The following is a 17812-nucleotide window of genomic DNA, read 5'->3' as shown; positions in this document are numbered from 1 at the left end:
TCAACTTCATGTTTAGTTGTGTTCCTCCATTTTTAGGACACTCTCAGGAGCACACAATGTAAATCACCACAGAAAACCTGTTTTATAGTACCCAATAAAATGAACTAACATGTAGATATATTTAAAAATGCTCTTTGTGTGTCGGAAAAGCTGAAAATATGCATCCCATAATATTCTGTCCCTATAAGTGTAACAAAAAAAGCTGAGCGCATCAAATGAACCATGTTTATTCGTAAGTGGCAAGATATCAATAAGCTGCCGCTAGAAAATATTTTCATCGATGATTTTCTTCTTTATTTGCAGTGTGAATGCTTAGGCTACAGTATTCTAAGGACGTGTGTTCATCCGTTCTGAGCAGGACAAAAGCAAAGCCCCATTTAGGGAAATCCATTTCCTTCTCTTCATCCAATCAGGTAAAGCTGGGTCCCGCTGGGCTTCTGCTGTCCAAACATCTCTTACCTGTGACCTGCTCTTCAGCCACTTATTACCTTGGGCTTCTATCACATCTCATATGTAAGTCTTATAACCTTTGAGGTATTTTATATACCATAAAAACCAGCCAATCAGAAACAAAAGCTTTGTCCCAGTTCAGAATTTGCATCCTTCAAAAGCCAGTTGTGTCACTTCATCAAGATGAGGACGTCCCAATCCTAAACTTGAGATTCATTCTTTGTTTCAGTGACAGTGAAGGATACAGTAAATGGATTATTTGCAGCCTAGACCAGTGGTCCTCAACCTTTTTAACACTGAAGACCACTCAATGCTTAACAATTTTACCACGGCCCGAGGGGGTGGAGGGGATTGCTAGGTGACCATCAACAGTTTTCTCAAGGGATTATAAGCTGACAAAACATTGCTGCAGCTCTGATACAGGTTTTAATAAAGGAGAAAATTAAATATCACTGTAGTGTTCTGTGTTTGTCTGAGATAATTAGTCTACCAAAATGTATGCAAAGTGTGAAGCTGATTGGTCCGTTCTTGTCACGTGATTTTTGGTGCGTTCGCTGTATTCTGAAAAGCTTGGATGTTTTTAACTGGGTGCGCCAGGAGGACACGTGTGTCGCCTCTATGTGCACGCAAGCTGTGTGCCTTCATCTGAAGTAATGAACTTGTGCGTGGAAAAGACGCGATATGTCAACAAGGCAGTCTACAGCAGTTGATCTTTAAGTTGTACAGAGATGATGGATTCACCTATTTGTTGACAAATTGGTTGCAGATCCATTCCTTGGCAGCAACTTCTGGGTCAAATTTTGGCTTGCAAGTGACCAAGATGTAACCGAGTGAAAAAGTTTTTTCAAAATAAAAGATCGTTCAGCCTCGGGTAATAAATAATAAATAAAACAGAAGTAATTAATGATTTCTTGTGCGGCTCTGTACCAATTGATCCGTGGTATTGATTTGTGGCTCGGGGGTTGGGGACCACTGGCCTAGACCATCGCAAAACTCATTGTACGATGGGATGTTTTTAAAGAAAATTCAAGAGTATTGCATATCCGTTTTTAACCTACTATATGAATTTTAAAAATACCAACACTTGTAGACATTTCGAAACAAGAAGCTGTTTTACGTATGATTTTATATGTGGTTAATAGTGTTTATTGTGCACATAAGTGAAGTTTTACAAACTAATTTAAAGATATAATTGGTCGCAGCTGGTCTCTCATCTGTAATCAGCTATAATCCAATCAGATTGATCCAAGCCTACATTAAGTAGACTGATTTCACCCTACTACCTTTTCTTTGTTTTTGAAGAATCCCCCCTTCCACCCCATCTTCCTCCTTTTCTTCCTTTTATCAGGGGGAGCTCTCGAGACCTACCTGATCTCAGACCCCCTTATTTGCTTATTGACCAGACCAGAGCCCTGGGCTCAATCATGTCCGAGCTCAGGGTTCTCTCCTGGGACAGCATGCCAATCCTGCCAATAGCATCAATCAATATCTAAGTGTGAACTCTTGAAATGGACTAAGGTAAACGTATTTCGACCAGTAGACCATCCCATTCGTCTTGAGAACTTGGACTTGTTCTTCAAACCTTTTGAATCGGGATGCAGCTAAAAAGTTCAATCGGTTTGGAACAGGGGTGGCCAAATTTTCACCTGGAGGGCCGGTGTTCTGCAAGGTTTAGTTCCAACTCCAATCAGACACACCTTGGCTAGCTAATCAAGCTCTTATTCTGCGGTCACACTAGAGTTTGAGCATGCGAAATTCTGTCATACGGTTTTGCTAAAAGGGATGGGATTAATCTAGATCAGGGGTGTCAAACTCAATTCCTGGAGGGCCGAAGCCCTGCACAGTTTAGTTTCAACCCTGCTCCAACACACTTACCTGTAGGTCTCAAACAAGCCTGAAGGACTCAATTAGTTTGATCAGGTGTGTTTAATTAGGGTTGGAACTAAACTGTGCAGAGCTGCGGCCCTTTTGGAACTGAGTTTGACACCTGTGATCTACATGATTAGACGTTTAAAAAAAAAAAAAAAAGAGTGGTTAGTCCATATTTTACATTTCTGTCCAGAGAGGTCAAGTTTTGATTCTCGATTGGTCTCAAGCAGTCAAGTGATGCGATTTTGCATGTCCGACTTCACCACGCTTGAAGTTTGCAATGCATTGAACTGCGAAACTTGTTGCACAAGCTTGCGTTTTTGGTCTGACGCGTTCCGTGCATATGAATGAAAATCTATGTGGAGAAAAGTCCAGTGTGACCGCAGCTTTACTAGACTTTCTAGAAACCTCCTTGCAGGTCTGTTGAAGCAAGTTCTCCTGGAAACCGGCCCACCAGGACTAAGTTTGGACACCCTGGTTTAGAACAAGGTGATAGCAGCGTTCAATGAATATGCATATATAAAACAAAACAGAATAACACTGAATCTCATTAAATGTATTTATCTCACAAATGGAGTTGACTACATGATCCAAGAATTCCACAAAAACGTATATTACTGCAAAGTCAAATGTACAGAAAGAGGTACCTGTGAAAATTAAAAACTTACAGTAATGATTTGATTAAAAAAAAAAACAAAAGTTGTTGGGTTGTCTGACTTAGGTTAACAAATCACACACACTTGACTACGAGTTGGTACGTATGACAACTTCTGTAACAACTGAAACGATGCAAGTTGAGGCAGAAAGCCTGGTTTCACATTTCGTGAAGCAGATATTTAACCCGAGAACTACACACATCAGTGGTGAATATTCTAAGTTTCCCCCATTGTTACAGAGTTTTGCTGTCCAGTAGATCACCATCAACATGCTTTTGAAAAACGTCAGACAACCTAAGGCCCGTCAAAGGCAGCTTTGTGTAAAAGTCAGGGTGTGCCACTGTTTCCGTCCCTTTAAGGTCTTGGAGGTGACTGAACATTTACAAAAACACATTTCCCTCAGCTGCCGATTCAAAGCTGCCGCGTGACCTCTTCACAAGAAGAACTTGCTTATTTGGTAGAGCCTAATGGCTTTTTGGTGATTATCATGGGAAATAAATGCATGTGTGAGGCCGTCGGGTTAAACATCCACTCAACCACCAACTGGAAAGGGTCAAACATTATACTTCAATAGATGAATTGTTTGGTTGACATGTTAGATATGGCTAACATAAATCCAGGGCATTTTTGAGATATATTTCAGTTTTAAAACAATAAAAAATAAATGTGATAATTTGTATTTACATTGTAGCGTGTACATTCACAAATCAGTTGGTATCTCGTTAAAACGCAGGTGCGTGTGTACCTGTACATTTCAAGAGAGAACATTTTAATCAACCTGTCATGCATTCCTTCTCCCAGAAGCAGGAGTGGCCACAGATATGTTGGGTCGGGAGGGGGGGGACATGGCTCTCTTCGCTTTATGTAGGAGCTGCTTCTGCATCTCCCTCCTCCACCTGACTGCCTTTAAACGGAGACTTGATCTTGGTCATGAGATCTGAAAGTGTCTCCTTCAGACTCTTCTCCAGCAGCCAACCCTCACTTTCGCTCTCGGGATTCTCTGGGTCTGTCAGGGTTTCCAGTGAGGTACTCAGGTACTGCAAGCCGACAGTCACGACAGCCTGCGAAGACATTTCAGAACAATTCAGTTCAAAGTAGAACATCAGAAAGAGCTTTATTGCCAGGTATGTTCACACGTACGAGGAATTTGTTTTGGTGACAGAGCTTCTACAGTGCAACAGAATTACAGAGAACAAAAAACAGATAATTAATATATTTTTAAAACGGAAGTGAGTAGTGAATGCAACTATAAAAACTGACAAGTGTATATAGCACTATATTACCAAATACAACGTTATTTGTGCAACTGTTATGTGCAAATTGGCATGTAAAGTGTGTTGTTAAATAAGTGTACATGTGCATAAAGGTGTATGGCAAGTAGTGATGTTGGTTCCACAATTATTATTATCAGGTATTCATGAGATGGGTTGTCTAAGGGGAAGAAGTTGTTTCTGTGTTGGGCTGTTCTGGTGCGCAGTGCTCTGTAGCGTCGACCAGAAGGTAAAAGTTCAAAGAGGAAGTGTGCTGGGTGTGAGGGGTCCAGAGTGATTTTGGCAGCCCTTTTGCTCGCTCTGGGTAAGTACGGTTCTTGGGGAGTAGGGAGAGTTGTACCAGTGATTCGCTCAGCAGTCCAAACTTTTCAACGTAGTCTTTGGAGGTCGTATTGCCCTCTATGTGCAGATCTATGTGCAGATATGAAGAAATCACTTTCGCGAACGCTCACGCTCAATCTGCCCAGTTGGTGGAATGAACTCCCTAACTGCATCAGAACGGCAGAGTCACTCGCTACTTTCAAGAAACGACTAAAAACCCAACTATTTAGTCTCCACTACACTTCCTAATCTGCAATTGCCTCTCTGAATATCACACTAACTGTACCAAAAAAATAAATAAATAAATACTAATACTACAAATACTTCCCTTCTTAGACTTTACAGACCTGAAACTTGCCTATAGCACTTATTCATTGTTGCTCTTGGTTGTGTAATTTGCTTCCTTGTCCTCATTTGTAAGTCGCTTTGGATAAAAGCGTCTGCTAAATGACTAAATGTAAATGTAAATGTATTTGGTAGCTGAGCTAAACCAGACATTTATTGACGTGCAGATGACTGATTCAATGATGGAGGTGTGAAACTGTTTCGGCAGCTCTTTTGGGAGGTTGAACTTCCTCAGCTGATGAAGAAAGTACAGTCTCTGTTCAGCTTTTTTGACAATGGAGTCAATGTGAGTGTCCCACTTCAGGTCCTGAGAGATAGTGGTGCCCAAAACCTGAATGACTCCACTGTGTGTATCTTTTTATTTGGGTCTCATTTGTCTTTTTGGGGGTTTAAGCCAAGTTAATAAACCTCTGTTAAGTTCCACACATTCTCATTTTCATTGTCGCTGTGTACTTGTAACGTCTTGACCCACTTTTCCAGGAAGTACCCAAGATTCTAGGGCTTATGCCTTTGGTTCAAGCTAAGGTTAACCCTCTTGAACTACTTTTTTCAGATTTGGGGTCATGTCACATTATGCAATCTCTAAGCTCTGTGATATGGATCCATTCATAATAATTGAGTTTACAGTTTGGCACATTTTGTTTTAATTTATCACAAAGTCTTTTCGAATGGAATAATGACCAGCGTGTCTGTTTGAGAGGTTTCATTTACTACACATACCGAATCCTGTGTGACACTTAAAAACTGTTGCATAACTCACAACCCTGTCAAAATTAAAGGTAACCTAAAAGTTGAATATGTGATATGTGTTTTAAATAGAATGTACTTCCCAAAGTTTTACTTATAATAATGGTAACCAATATGTAGGCCCACACGGAATCTGCGTGCACAGAATTCCGCAGAATTTTCGCAGAATTCCGCAGATTTTTAGCCCATTATTAATTCTGTTTTTTAACTTGAGTAAATGTGTAAATTTGAATTTATTCCATTTTTATTCAGTAATGTATTACTTTTTATTTAATATATTAAGGGTTTAGTTAGGATACTCTGCTGGATACTCCCAAAATAATTCAGCAGAAATCTGCAGATTTTTACCAAAATTCTCCGCAGAAATAGCAAAAACCGTCCGCAGATTCCGTCTGGCCCTACTAATATGGTAGCGATTAATAAAACAATCAATACATTTATAAGGCTAAACAATTAGAATTAAAGGTTACCTATCTGCTAAATAACATATGCATACTTTCAACATGTTTGCTAGCAGCCATGTTGGAATATTCTGAATCAGGAAAATATACCAGTTGAATGTTGTTTGTCAACCGTGGTCATGCTAAAACAAATCTAGTCATTCCATCAGCACAAAGTGCTAATCAAATCAAGCGGTTAATTAGGCTGATTCCTTCAGGCCTATTTATATTACTCTTTACGCACCAACTGACCTTATAATCTAGCAGCTCACTTTATAATCTAGCCACAAACTCTTTACCCAGCAAGAGTGTAATCTATTGACTAAGTCACAAGTTTAGCTGTTCAGTTTTGAATGTTCTTGTCCCACCTGCATAATAATGAACAGCAGCACAAAAGCGCCAATACTGTTCATCATGCCCCCATAATAGGACACCAGGGCCTCACGACAACCTCTGGTCCAGACGTTTAGGTCCTCGGTGTGGTGGTCGTAGCTGTAGTGAGCGGAGTTGTTGGTCAGGTGGTGTTGGATGCAGGGCCGAGGGGAGCCAGGGTTGCAGCAGCTGAACGGAACGCTGTCCATTAAGAATTTGCCTTCCACATTGCTCTGGACACGGCTAAGGGGGGGAAAAGGCAGCGTGTTAGGATGCATATAGTTTCAAAGCTGCTTTACAGAAAATGTATGTCTAACGTAGTAATTTGATTATGAGAGATGACTGTCTATGTCCACATAATACCAGTCATGCAGAGGGTTAATGATGATATACAGGCAAAAACGAGCATGCTTGAATGATTGATTGATTCAAATTGATAGAAATTTCAGGCATATGTTTTAAATGCAATAATTAGGCCATATCCCTAGTCGTGATTTCAGGAGTAGAAATTCAACATATCAGAAAATTTGTGTCTCCATTTTGGCTGGAAATTTGGAACTAAGCAGGTATTTCAACCTGGTAATAAACAGAGCACAACTTTAAAATGAGATTTATGAAATTCTGCTTGGGATGATTCATCATCTTAAATGCTGATAGCCCATTAATAGGTCAACACAAGGGGGTTGACTACACGGCTGCGAATAGATTTGTGTTATGATTTGTGGAAAGGGGTAAGCTTTAAAGGACTTTGCCATAAGATCTTGACAGATTATCCGATCCGTGGACCCATTTGCCTCTTTCCCCATTCCCTTTTCAATAAACCCACCAAACCCAATTATCTACTTAGGAATCTCTCAACCAGCATCTTATCTGCTATTCATCTTGCATTCAAAATAAACGTTTTGCTTTGAGACATGAAAATGTATTTCCTTTAGAACGTTTGTGTTGTATTTCACACAGTGTCTAAATTATTCCACAATCGAGTGTTTTCTGTGCTGCACTTTCCTGAAGAGGAGAGTAATATACGTCAGCTGATCACTATCCGCTTAGCTGTCTTACTATCTTAAGCTTAAACTTACTCAGAATCCACTGTAACATCAGCCTTGATTACTTTGTACTAATAAAATTTTAGGTTTGTACCTTTTTGTTTAAGGTTTTTATAACAATTCTCAGATCTTCACAAGGCAAAAGTTGATATTGCTTGGAAATATTCCAGGATTTCTTTCTCTTGGATCCCATCCCACTACCTACCCACTAATCCACCAATTAATATTCAGTGACTTGGTATAAAATAAGTACTTACTCTTTAATTTCATCATTGCTGAAGTCCAAGTAACGGTTGCTAATCCACTGGATCTCAAACCAATCCTTGTAGTTGTTGTTGCCACAGCAGCGGAACTCAATCTGGGTCATATCCAGGGTTCTCTTCATGAAGCACCGTCCTGGTGTGTCGGTGTCTTTGTAATACTTCATTCCATTCTTCAGGCCTTCAGCCAGGGCAAAGTGCAGGGAAATCTGCATCAGGAAACACAGCAGAGCCGTGACAAAGAGGACGATGCAGAAAATCACACATCCACTCATGTAGGCCTTCAGCATAGTTTTCCATTTGGTGAACTTGACTGTGTCAAGGGAATCATGGCACACTTTCCCCCCAAAAGTATTGACACCGCAAGCCACAAGTCCCACCAGAATGAGAAGGTTGGGTACAAAATGGCTCTCGTTGTTATCCATCATCTCGCTTCTTTTGCGCAGCTCGATCTTTAAGAAGATGCCCGTGCTGAAGATGAGGATCCCAGCCATGACAGAAAGCCAGTACAGTAGCCAAAGTCCTTGGGCCAGCTTGACTCGCTTGGCCAAGTCAAATTTTACAGGCATCAAAGCCATGTTTTTAGTTATCTAATGAAATAGGGATATATTCACAACAAGTTAGTTTTCTTCTTAACTATGATTGCCTGCTGTTGTACGATTTGAAGTGTTTTCTTTCCCGATGTTGAAATTCTTGAAGATCTTCAACAGAAATGTTGTAATCCAGAAGCTTAGTTTAGTAATCCGTCATCAAGGATAGTCGCAGAATGTGCTGTAGCATGGATTTCCCTCTTCATACCCATTTTGACCACCCACAATTCAGGTAAGTCCATACTGATGAAAACCAGAGGCCTGTTCCTCTGGAATTTCAGATAAATCCACCCAAATGAACCAACCGGGGGGCTCTGTGGCTTTTCCTGATGGTTCCCTTCCCTGCAAAAGGGGTGGCCGGCTGAGGAGCTGGGAGATTGTAGAATCAGGTTCCTCTACGTCATCCTAAACCCCACTAATCACCGCTGATCTCATTTGTAGATGAGCTGAGGACTCTAAGCCTTTATCTTACACTGTAATTGGTTAGTTACTTTAGCATCAGTTTCCTCTTTTGCCTGTTGGTATCACTGGGCTGTACCTTCGGGTAGTCTAAAGCAATCTTGACCATTAGGCCTTTGTCACAAGAATTGGAAATGACTTTAGTTTGTTGGTTAGTTCCACTACAGGTCTGCGTCTGTGGTATATAAGCTCTTTTCTTGTCTTTTTCTGAAGTTGTTACATAATCTACAAAGAACTACCGTTTAACGTGTTTGTAAGACATGGGTATTCATGCTGTAGATATATTCCAATAATTAATATTCCAATAATTTAATGATATTTACATTTATTCCCAGTGCAGATTTATTTACATCTTGGTGTGATTTGATGAAAGAATATTAACTGTCTGTAGGGATCAAGAACCTGTTAGACTATGACAGAGGAAGATGGTTATCAAATGGGTCTTTACTGCCTAACATCCACCAGCGGTAACTTGACTTTATTTTGATTTACAGCACCTTTATGAATGTCAACAAGACTTACATGTCGGTACTTAGGGTAAGTCAATCACACTACAGTCTGCATCCTCTATGTCAGCAGACACTGATTGCTTGATGAGAGGTTTTTAAAGTATTAGTTAAATTCCAGAATTCAAATTTCTTGGTAGTTTACTCAGCCCCTCGCCATTCAACACATTTCTTTTTGTCTTCCTTTCTTAACAGAATTCCCCCCCCCCCCCCATTTAAAAAAAATATATTTTTATATACTTGAACCATGGTGGCGCAGTGAGTAGCGCTGTCGGCTTACAGCAAGAAGGTCTCTGGTTCGAACCTGGGCTGGGTCAGTTGGCATTTCTATGAGTATGCATGTTCTCCTCTGTGTTCTCTCCCGTGCTCCGGAGAAAGTCCAAAGACATGCAGTACAGGTGAATTGGGTAAGCTAAATTGTCCATAATGTATGTGTATAATGTATGTATGTTTCCCAGTGATGGGTTGCAGCTGGAAGGGAATCCGCTGCATACAACGTATGCTGAAATTTATCGGTTCATTCCGCTGTGGCGACCCCTGATTGATAAAGGGACTAAGCTGAAAAGAAAATGAATGACTGAATATACTTTAACCATAAAAGCTTGTCTTGCACAAGGTCTGGGATGTGCATGTGGGACATTATGCATTACATATTCACATTAAAAGGTCATGCTGCTCTCAGATCCCTGTCAGATCCATGTTCCTGTCACTGCCTTTGAGGGATCTCACTAACTCACTTTCCTTCGGATTATACTCTGTTAATCAGGGGGTGCCACAGCAGAATGAACTGCCAATTTCTTTGGCATATGTTTTATGCAGCGAATGCCACTCCAGCTGCAACCCAGCACTGAGAGTGCATTCATAAACCCCCAATGCTGGGAAACCGAAACACCCATACACTTTCTGCCACACACACACACACACTCAGAAACTATCACCAATTCAGTTTATCCAGTTCACCTATATAGCATGTCTTTGGACCGTGGGGGAAACCAGAACACCCCCACACACAAGGGAAGAACATGCAGACTCCATACAGAAAGGCTTTCTGGGCCAACTGGAAGGGATCAATCCAACTCAATTCCACAAACATGGAGGATCCAGAAATGTGAATGATCAACATATTACCTGTATACTAGGTTTTCCAGAAGGTTTTCATTAGACAATAGTCTGCTAATGTCCATGGATCTGCGTCATTGACCCACTGCCTTGAGTTACACTACTCCAAGGCAGGATCTATCTCTTGTCCATCCTGAAGAAGAAGGGCATGTGCTAGTACATTAAGGAAGCTCTCAAACAAAAAATGATCCAATCCTCCACCTCACTTCTTCATTCTATGGAAAAGGATGGAGGCTTAAGGCCCTATCTTGACAACAAGATCCTTCCTAGACTGTCAAATGACCTGGTCCCCACAACCCTGGAAAAACTTTGAGGAGATCACAACTTTAGAAAGTTGGGCCTGCTGAGTGCTTACAACCTTGTTTGTATTCTTGAAGGCAATGAGTAGAAGACTATTCATTACTCCTGCCAGCCACTATCTGGTGATGCCAAATGGCCTGGTCAACTCCCCGCCTGTCTTCCAGAATATTATGAAACTATATGAGGTGTTTAGGAGTTCGACCCAGGCTAAGGAGGCTCTCCAGAAGCAGTGAGACAACCATCCTATCTGAAAGCAGAGAAGTGAGAGTTCCTTTGCTAAAGCCCTTCTTACACTGTATGATTTCAGCCATGGTTTGGTCATCTCAGACAAATTTGGGAAATTCCAAAAGATTCCTGTAAACCTTGGCAAAAATCTCATGCCTTTGTTTGTTTGTTTGTTTGTTTGTTTGTTTGACAAGTTCACAGACAGTTGCTTAATGCATATTTCCCCTCTGAATAATTTTTTAGCAGAGTCAGAAGATTTCAGACACTTTCTTGCAATGTGACTGATTTTCCTGAGGCTTTCCTTGGCTAGCTGTGAGATATAGTCCCTCCAGCGTGTCGTCTTCCCCGAGGCCTAGGTAGGTGTCCAGGAGGGATCCAAACAGATGCCCAAGCCACCTCACCTGACTTTGCTCGATGTGGATGAGCAACGGCTCTACTGTGAGCTTCTCCTGGATGACAGATCTCCTCATCCTATCTATAAGGTTGCGCCCTGCCACCCTGCGACGCGAACTAATTTCGGCCGCTTATATCTGAGATCTTGTCCCTTTCAGTCGTGACCCAAAGCTCATGACCATAGGTGAGAGTTGGAACGTAGATTGACCGTTCAATCGAGAGCTTTGCTTTTCTGCTCAGCCCCTTCTTTACCACAACAGACCAGTACATCGACCACGTTACTGCTGCCGCTGCACCGATCCGCCTGTCAATCTCATGTTCCATCCTTTCCTCAATTGTGGACAAAACCCTAAGATACTTTAACTCCTCCACATGGAGTAAGGACTTTTCTCCAACCTGGAGATTACTAATAAATACATTTACATTTTAATATGCAAAACATACTTGATGTCATTATTTCTCTGCTTTTATCTACACATTTCAAGTGATTTATGTCTCACCACAGACATACAGTATAATAAAAATAATAAAATAAATCATGCAAGTATTAATTATTAAATAAAGGCAACTGGGGTAAAAAAAAAAGTACTAAATGTAAACATTGTAAGTTTAGCTAAAGCAGCAAATTAAAGGCACAATAGGCTAGCTAAAAACTAGGCTCATCAAGTCTCTTGGCATTAAACGGTTACAGCTATTCAGCTAATCTTCACGTCTGGTGGGGAGCAAATTTTATTTTAGACTAGCTCAAGTTTATGAATCATTGGATTAAACCATTGGCATCTTGCTTTAAAATCTTGCTTTACCATGACCAAGCCATGCATGAAAATCAGCTGCTTGCACAGGGTGCCTTAAAACCATAGAGAGACGCTCTGTCGGCAACAAATGACTCTTAATAACCAGTTCGCCTGATGGAAGCGTTGGTTGAATATATGAAATCATACTACATCTATTGTGTTATTACCTGAAGGAGCGGTGATAGAGCACAACATCGTATCTCTCACGCCTCTATGGTTTCCACCTATGGGTAAATGATTGTTAAACGGGTAATGATGCATAGCACCGGTAATGACAGTACATGACAGGTAAACATGACCAATTTGTTAATCCTATTGTCTAACTCCAAAAGACGTTGTAAGTTTATTATCACCCAGACATGTAATTGACAAATCCTTGTCCTCGGTCATGCCTCCTGTAGGAGCTTATGAACTATGAACACAATCTTTTCTTGTTCCCTCAAAGGCAATCTGTACATTTCGGAAAAGTTGTGTCATTTAGTTGGCCTTATTTATTTTCGTTGTCCTCAACACTTCATAGGAAGATGAAAGCTTCTAGTACAATGCGTCGAGACCAATTTCGCCCCCAAGTCAATCCGATATACTGACAAACCACAATTAGCTCATTTGACAGTTGCCATGAGAAGCAAATCAACTTTCTGTGTTCCTAACTAACCCTATTTGCTGAAGTCGCAAGCTTTTATAATTAGTAGTGAACTTTAAGTCCTTTGCCACTTTGCCTAAGCCCAATCAAATACCTAAACATCCTGGCTCAGAGGCAATAAGTGAAGATTAGGACTTTGGTGGATTGACCCCAAGTCTCTGCTAGGACCTCTTGTAAAGAGCAACTGACCTGTCTTTAGGCTAAGAGTTAATTAGTAGAGTTGTAGTGTTTCTTTTGCAGCTGCATCTATAGGAGAACCCAAGAGGTGCACATCACCCCTGTAATTAGCGTGCGTTGGTCACATGTGACAAGATTATAGGGGCCGATAGGATTTGAGTGACTTACTGTCCGATCCATTTAGAGGAACATGTAGACACTGTATGAGTAGCACGCGATACTTCTACCCCAGCAACTGGGAATGAGGAGCTTGTTCATATTGAGGCTCATGCGTGCATGTGTATTTTTTTTTTTTTATTTGGGGACGTTCTGAGCTCAACATGATATTTATTGTGAATTGTATTTATTTATTTGTTTATTTATTTTTGTCATGTGTTCTCAATTGTATAGTTGCGAAGACTGTGGCAGCTAAGAAGTTCATGTCCAGACCTGTGGCGCATCTACTTGTTCTGAATGATGAGCTTTACTGACACCTTGTGGCAATCTGTCACAATACACCTCAACAGTGACTACCAATATTTTCAGTGGCCTTGATTTGGAAACAGTTTATGCATGCATCATTTATATATATATATATATATATATATATATATATATATATATATATATATATATATATATATATATATATATATATATATATATATATATAACAAAATCTATATATCTTTGAAAGCTGAGTCTAAGATAATTAACTTGCATTGCGAATGATGAATGGGACAATAATCGGTTTCATAGGCTACCATGGTTTGGAAAAGTCAGGGTTTTAAAGCCATTTAAAATTTTCTGTTACACCATTCCTATGGTCGGTATAGGGGCAACTTTTTAACAAATATTTTATTTTGTTTTTAAGGGCGACAGTATCTCTAACAGTAAAGGACCCTCCTAGTCAAAAGCTACTTGTCAGCCTACGCTTCAGCAAACAGTCTCTTAGGGTGCTTTCACACCTACACTTTTGTTTCGGAACCGGTCTCGTTTGCCCAGTTAGCGCTTATGTGAACAGGGCAATCGCGCTCTGTTCCGCGCCAAAGTAATCGCTTCGAGGCCGCCTGAGTGAGGTGGTCTCGGCTCGATTGAAACGAACCCTGAAGCGGTTCGATTGCAGTGAGAAAGCGATCCGATCCGAGCGCGGTCATATCACAGTGTTTTATGGATATGTAATAGGCTTAAGGCTATATGAAGAGAGAATTATGAGTAGCGTGGGAAGTTTCGCGAGTCTCTGGATGCCCGCAAATGAGTGATGATCTCCCGGTAATCTCGTGTCTCCCTCCCGGTCCTCAAATAGGCATAGTCGCGCACCCTTCTCACCCCTCCCCACCGCATCTCTCATTCATAAAGCTCTGAATATCTCAAAACCACTACTCTCTCCTCCATCTTTAAATGTCTTCGTAGCCGTCTTGCATAACACTGTAGACACCTTAACAGCCTCTGAGTCATTAGATTGGACAATAAAAAAGACAAGACTGACATTCAACAGTGGAAATTAATTTTGTAAATAAGATGGCAGATGAATATTGTAGTGTTTTTTGTTTATTTTCAGGTGATAGATCACTGACAGGGAATAGTAAGTAGGAATAGTAAGTGGATCACACACACACACACACACGCTTCTGTTTCCAGTGACAGGTGAGTTCTGGGTTAACAGGGATGGTGCACATTGAACAAGCAGATATACAAAGGGGCACAAGAGCAGGACTCATCTGAGATAAGTATGCAGGTAAGCACAGTGTTGAACACAGGTAAGTAGCTTTGCAGACCAGACATTGGCTGGGTGTATGGGAGTCAGGTGGACTTAATTACAGTGGCATCATCTGCATAACGGTCCTCAGAGCAGGACTGTTTCCTTGAAGGACATTCAGCTTGCATTAGAAAACGGTCAGAAACCCACATTAGGGAATTCTAATGTATGGGAGTCTTTATTCATGCGCAGATGCAAATGGAAAAAACTAAATCTTTGTGCGATGTGACAATACTTCAAAGTTTTACCCTTTAAGGCTGATTTTTACTTCTGTGTCAAGCGCATGCGTATGCTACGTCGCAGCCTACGCGTGGATGCACAACCCTCACTGTGGCCGTCGCTGTTGTTGATGCACACTTCTAAAATAATTTAACTACAGGGTGCAACGACGCGTAGCGCAAGCTCTGTGATTGGTCGGCTTGGTAGCGCTAACGAGTGTGGGCGGAAGTGGGAGCCGCGAGAGCCCAATGCAGCAAGTGTTCACAAGTGTGGAGTCCAGCGAAGGAGCTCCAGATGGAGACTGTTGCTTTGTGTTTACCTTATGATTAAAGTTGTTGCACGTCCACTGCTTCCCACCTCAAAATTAACGATTTTGAGCCACTTATACATTAAGGTAGCATTCAAAAAAAAAAAAAAAACACCTGTGAAGAAACTCGACACAGAGGAACATAAACACCTCACTGTTAAGTGTTATTGCAGAGCAACAGAAATCGTGTGCAGAAGTATGAATGCACAGCTATGCGCATTGCATGCTCCGTGGGTCACGCCGATCACTTGACGCAGAAGTATAAACCAGGCTTTAGCAGTCACAAGGCTGGAACCTCAGGTTTAAGGGAGCACTCACACTATGCTATCCGAAACATGCCCAGTTGCTTTTCCCGGTTCGTTTGACAAGTGTGAGTGCTCTAAATCGGGATCAGGTGCGGTTCAGTTGGCTGGCCCTGGCCTGGTTGGAAGAGGTGTGCTAGAGCATGGTTCGGTTGGGCTTTATTTTGGTACACTTTTACTCTCATAGTTTTTTGAAGACGTAAACACCTTGTTGCAGGTCAGCTGCACCTTCAGAAAACCTCCTAATACATGCAGCAATAGTGTCTAAAGTAGTAGATCTGTTCGGCAAAATATTTGACTGTGTGTGACTGCATCCCAAACGACTAAAACGATATACTGTAATATATCTCCACTGTGTTGAGCGAGAGCCCTTCTCTTCTGTTAGACTGAAGAGTTGCATCATCGATGATGTAAGTGTGCTCCGGTTCGGAAGGCAAAATACAGTGTGAGTGCAGGCCGAGGGGGAGAGGCTGAGCGCTTCACCACGGTTCAAGTCAACTATACCTAGTGTGAATACGGCAAACAAAACTGACACTTAGCCTGCTATCCTTGCACAACCTACAGTTTTAGCTGTTATCTCTCTCTTTTGGTAGTACCCAATTTAAACAGGAGATTTTGGAGACCAGATCTTAATTTAGTGGAAATGGTCAGGTCTGGTAGAACATTATTCTAAGTGGGCAGTGGAATAAAACCTTGCAGGAGCGGGACTATAAAAACAGTCCCGCGCAGACCTCTACCTTTAGTGTTTACAAGTCTGAAATTTCCTTCATAATAGTTTTAAAAAGCTCTTAAAGAGGCTTGACGTGATGAAACCTGTAGAAACCTTGTCACAGGACAAGTTTTTTTCTCGCATAAATAAACAGACTTTTTTTGGTTTGTCTGTGGATAATTAGCTGCAGAGTTCACAATCGCACAACTTCATTCTTCCCGTTATTGTTTCATTTTTTACATTTCATTGAAACGAGGGCCACATGCTCCTCTAGTTTGTTGTCTAGGAGATCATTCTGAGAATGATCTGTTTACCCATTAACCTTTTACCTTTGAGATGCATAATTATGTATGTCTGAGGGCAACGCTGCCTTCTTTTCACTTTTGAATGTTTATTATTTCGACATAAATCAAATGCACATGAATAGATGGTCAGAAACTCGATGAGCGGGAAAAAGAGTTAATGATGAACAGACAGAGGGACCTGAAGAGGAGGATTGGTGACACATGCACATTGTACCCTGGTCTTGGAGGAGGGAGGAGGGCATTACAAGAATTTCATAACAAGCACAAGGGCATTAATATGTCAGGGACTCATTGGAAGCAGATGTGTGATTTATTTTTACTGGCTGGTAGTTTGGGTCGTTGCAACAGGCATTGAAGCTATTCTTCAACCCCTTCCCTCCCTCACCTCCTCTTCCTCCGCTGACTCCTGATTTTTATTTTTTATTTGCATTTCAATCTGCTATTTTGTTTGTGTAGAAAGTTTGTGCATATACAGTTTATTTCAAAATGATTTGCCCTCTTGTGAATTGCTTTTTTAAATATTTCCCAAATGATGTTTAACAGAGCAAGGAATTTTTCACAGTATTTCCTATAATATTTTTGCCACTGGAGAAAGTCTTATTTGTTTTATTTCGGCTAGAATAAAGGCGGTTTTTATAATTTTTTTAAAGCCATTTTAAGGACAATATTATTAGCCCCTTTAAGCTATATATTTCTTTGATAGTCTACAAAACCAACCATCGTTATACAAGAACTTGCCTAATTACTCTAACTTGCCTTGTTAACCTAATTAACCTAGTTAAGCCTTTAAATGTCACTTTAAGCTGGATAGAAGTGTCTTGAAAGATATCTAGTCAAATATTATTTACTGTCATCATGGCAAAGATAAAATAAATCAGTTATTAGAAATGAGTTCTTAAAACTATTATGTTACTAAATGTGTCTTCTTTCCATTAAACAGAATTTGGGGGAAAATATACAGGGGGCTAATAATTCAGGAGGGCTAATAAAATGACTTCAGCTGTATATGACTTTGGGCCACACAAGCATTCATAATGAATTTGCTTTGCCTTAATATATGGCTTGTCATGATTGAGCATTATATGTTAAAATACAACTGTTTGAAAACCTAGTAGCGATTGAAAAAAATCTAGATATTGAGAAGCTTGCCTTTAAGGTTGTCTAATTTAACTTCTTAGTATAGCACATTATCACAAAAAAATTAAGTTCTGCTTAATTTATGCTAGGAAATGTACAACAAAAGCTAAAA

At 40.6% G+C, this 17812-nt stretch overlaps 2 protein-coding genes across 3 annotated transcripts in view; one reads left to right on the top strand and one right to left on the bottom strand.

Annotated features, from left to right (window-relative positions):
• Positions 1–17812, top strand: part of fbxo9 (F-box protein 9) — an 884197-nt gene that overhangs the window by 21259 nt on the left and 845126 nt on the right. The window lies entirely within an intron of this gene.
• On the bottom strand, positions 2865–9543 carry prph2b (peripherin 2b (retinal degeneration, slow)). Of its 2 annotated transcripts, none has more exons than XR_012388570.1 (3): positions 7775–9543; positions 5037–6714; positions 2865–4635 (listed from the first exon to the last, which is right to left on the bottom strand). XR_012388570.1 is itself a non-coding variant. In NM_131567.1 (3 exon segments), coding segments are annotated over 3 exon segments (1029 nt in total). In that variant the 5' UTR covers positions 8356–8703; the 3' UTR covers positions 2865–3835.

The sequence above is a fragment of the Danio rerio genome, chromosome 13, assembly GCF_049306965.1.
Source record: "Danio rerio strain Tuebingen ecotype United States chromosome 13, GRCz12tu, whole genome shotgun sequence".
In the NCBI taxonomy this organism is placed as follows: Eukaryota; Metazoa; Chordata; class Actinopteri; order Cypriniformes; family Danionidae; genus Danio; species Danio rerio.
This window is presented reverse-complemented; position numbering and strand designations above follow the sequence as displayed.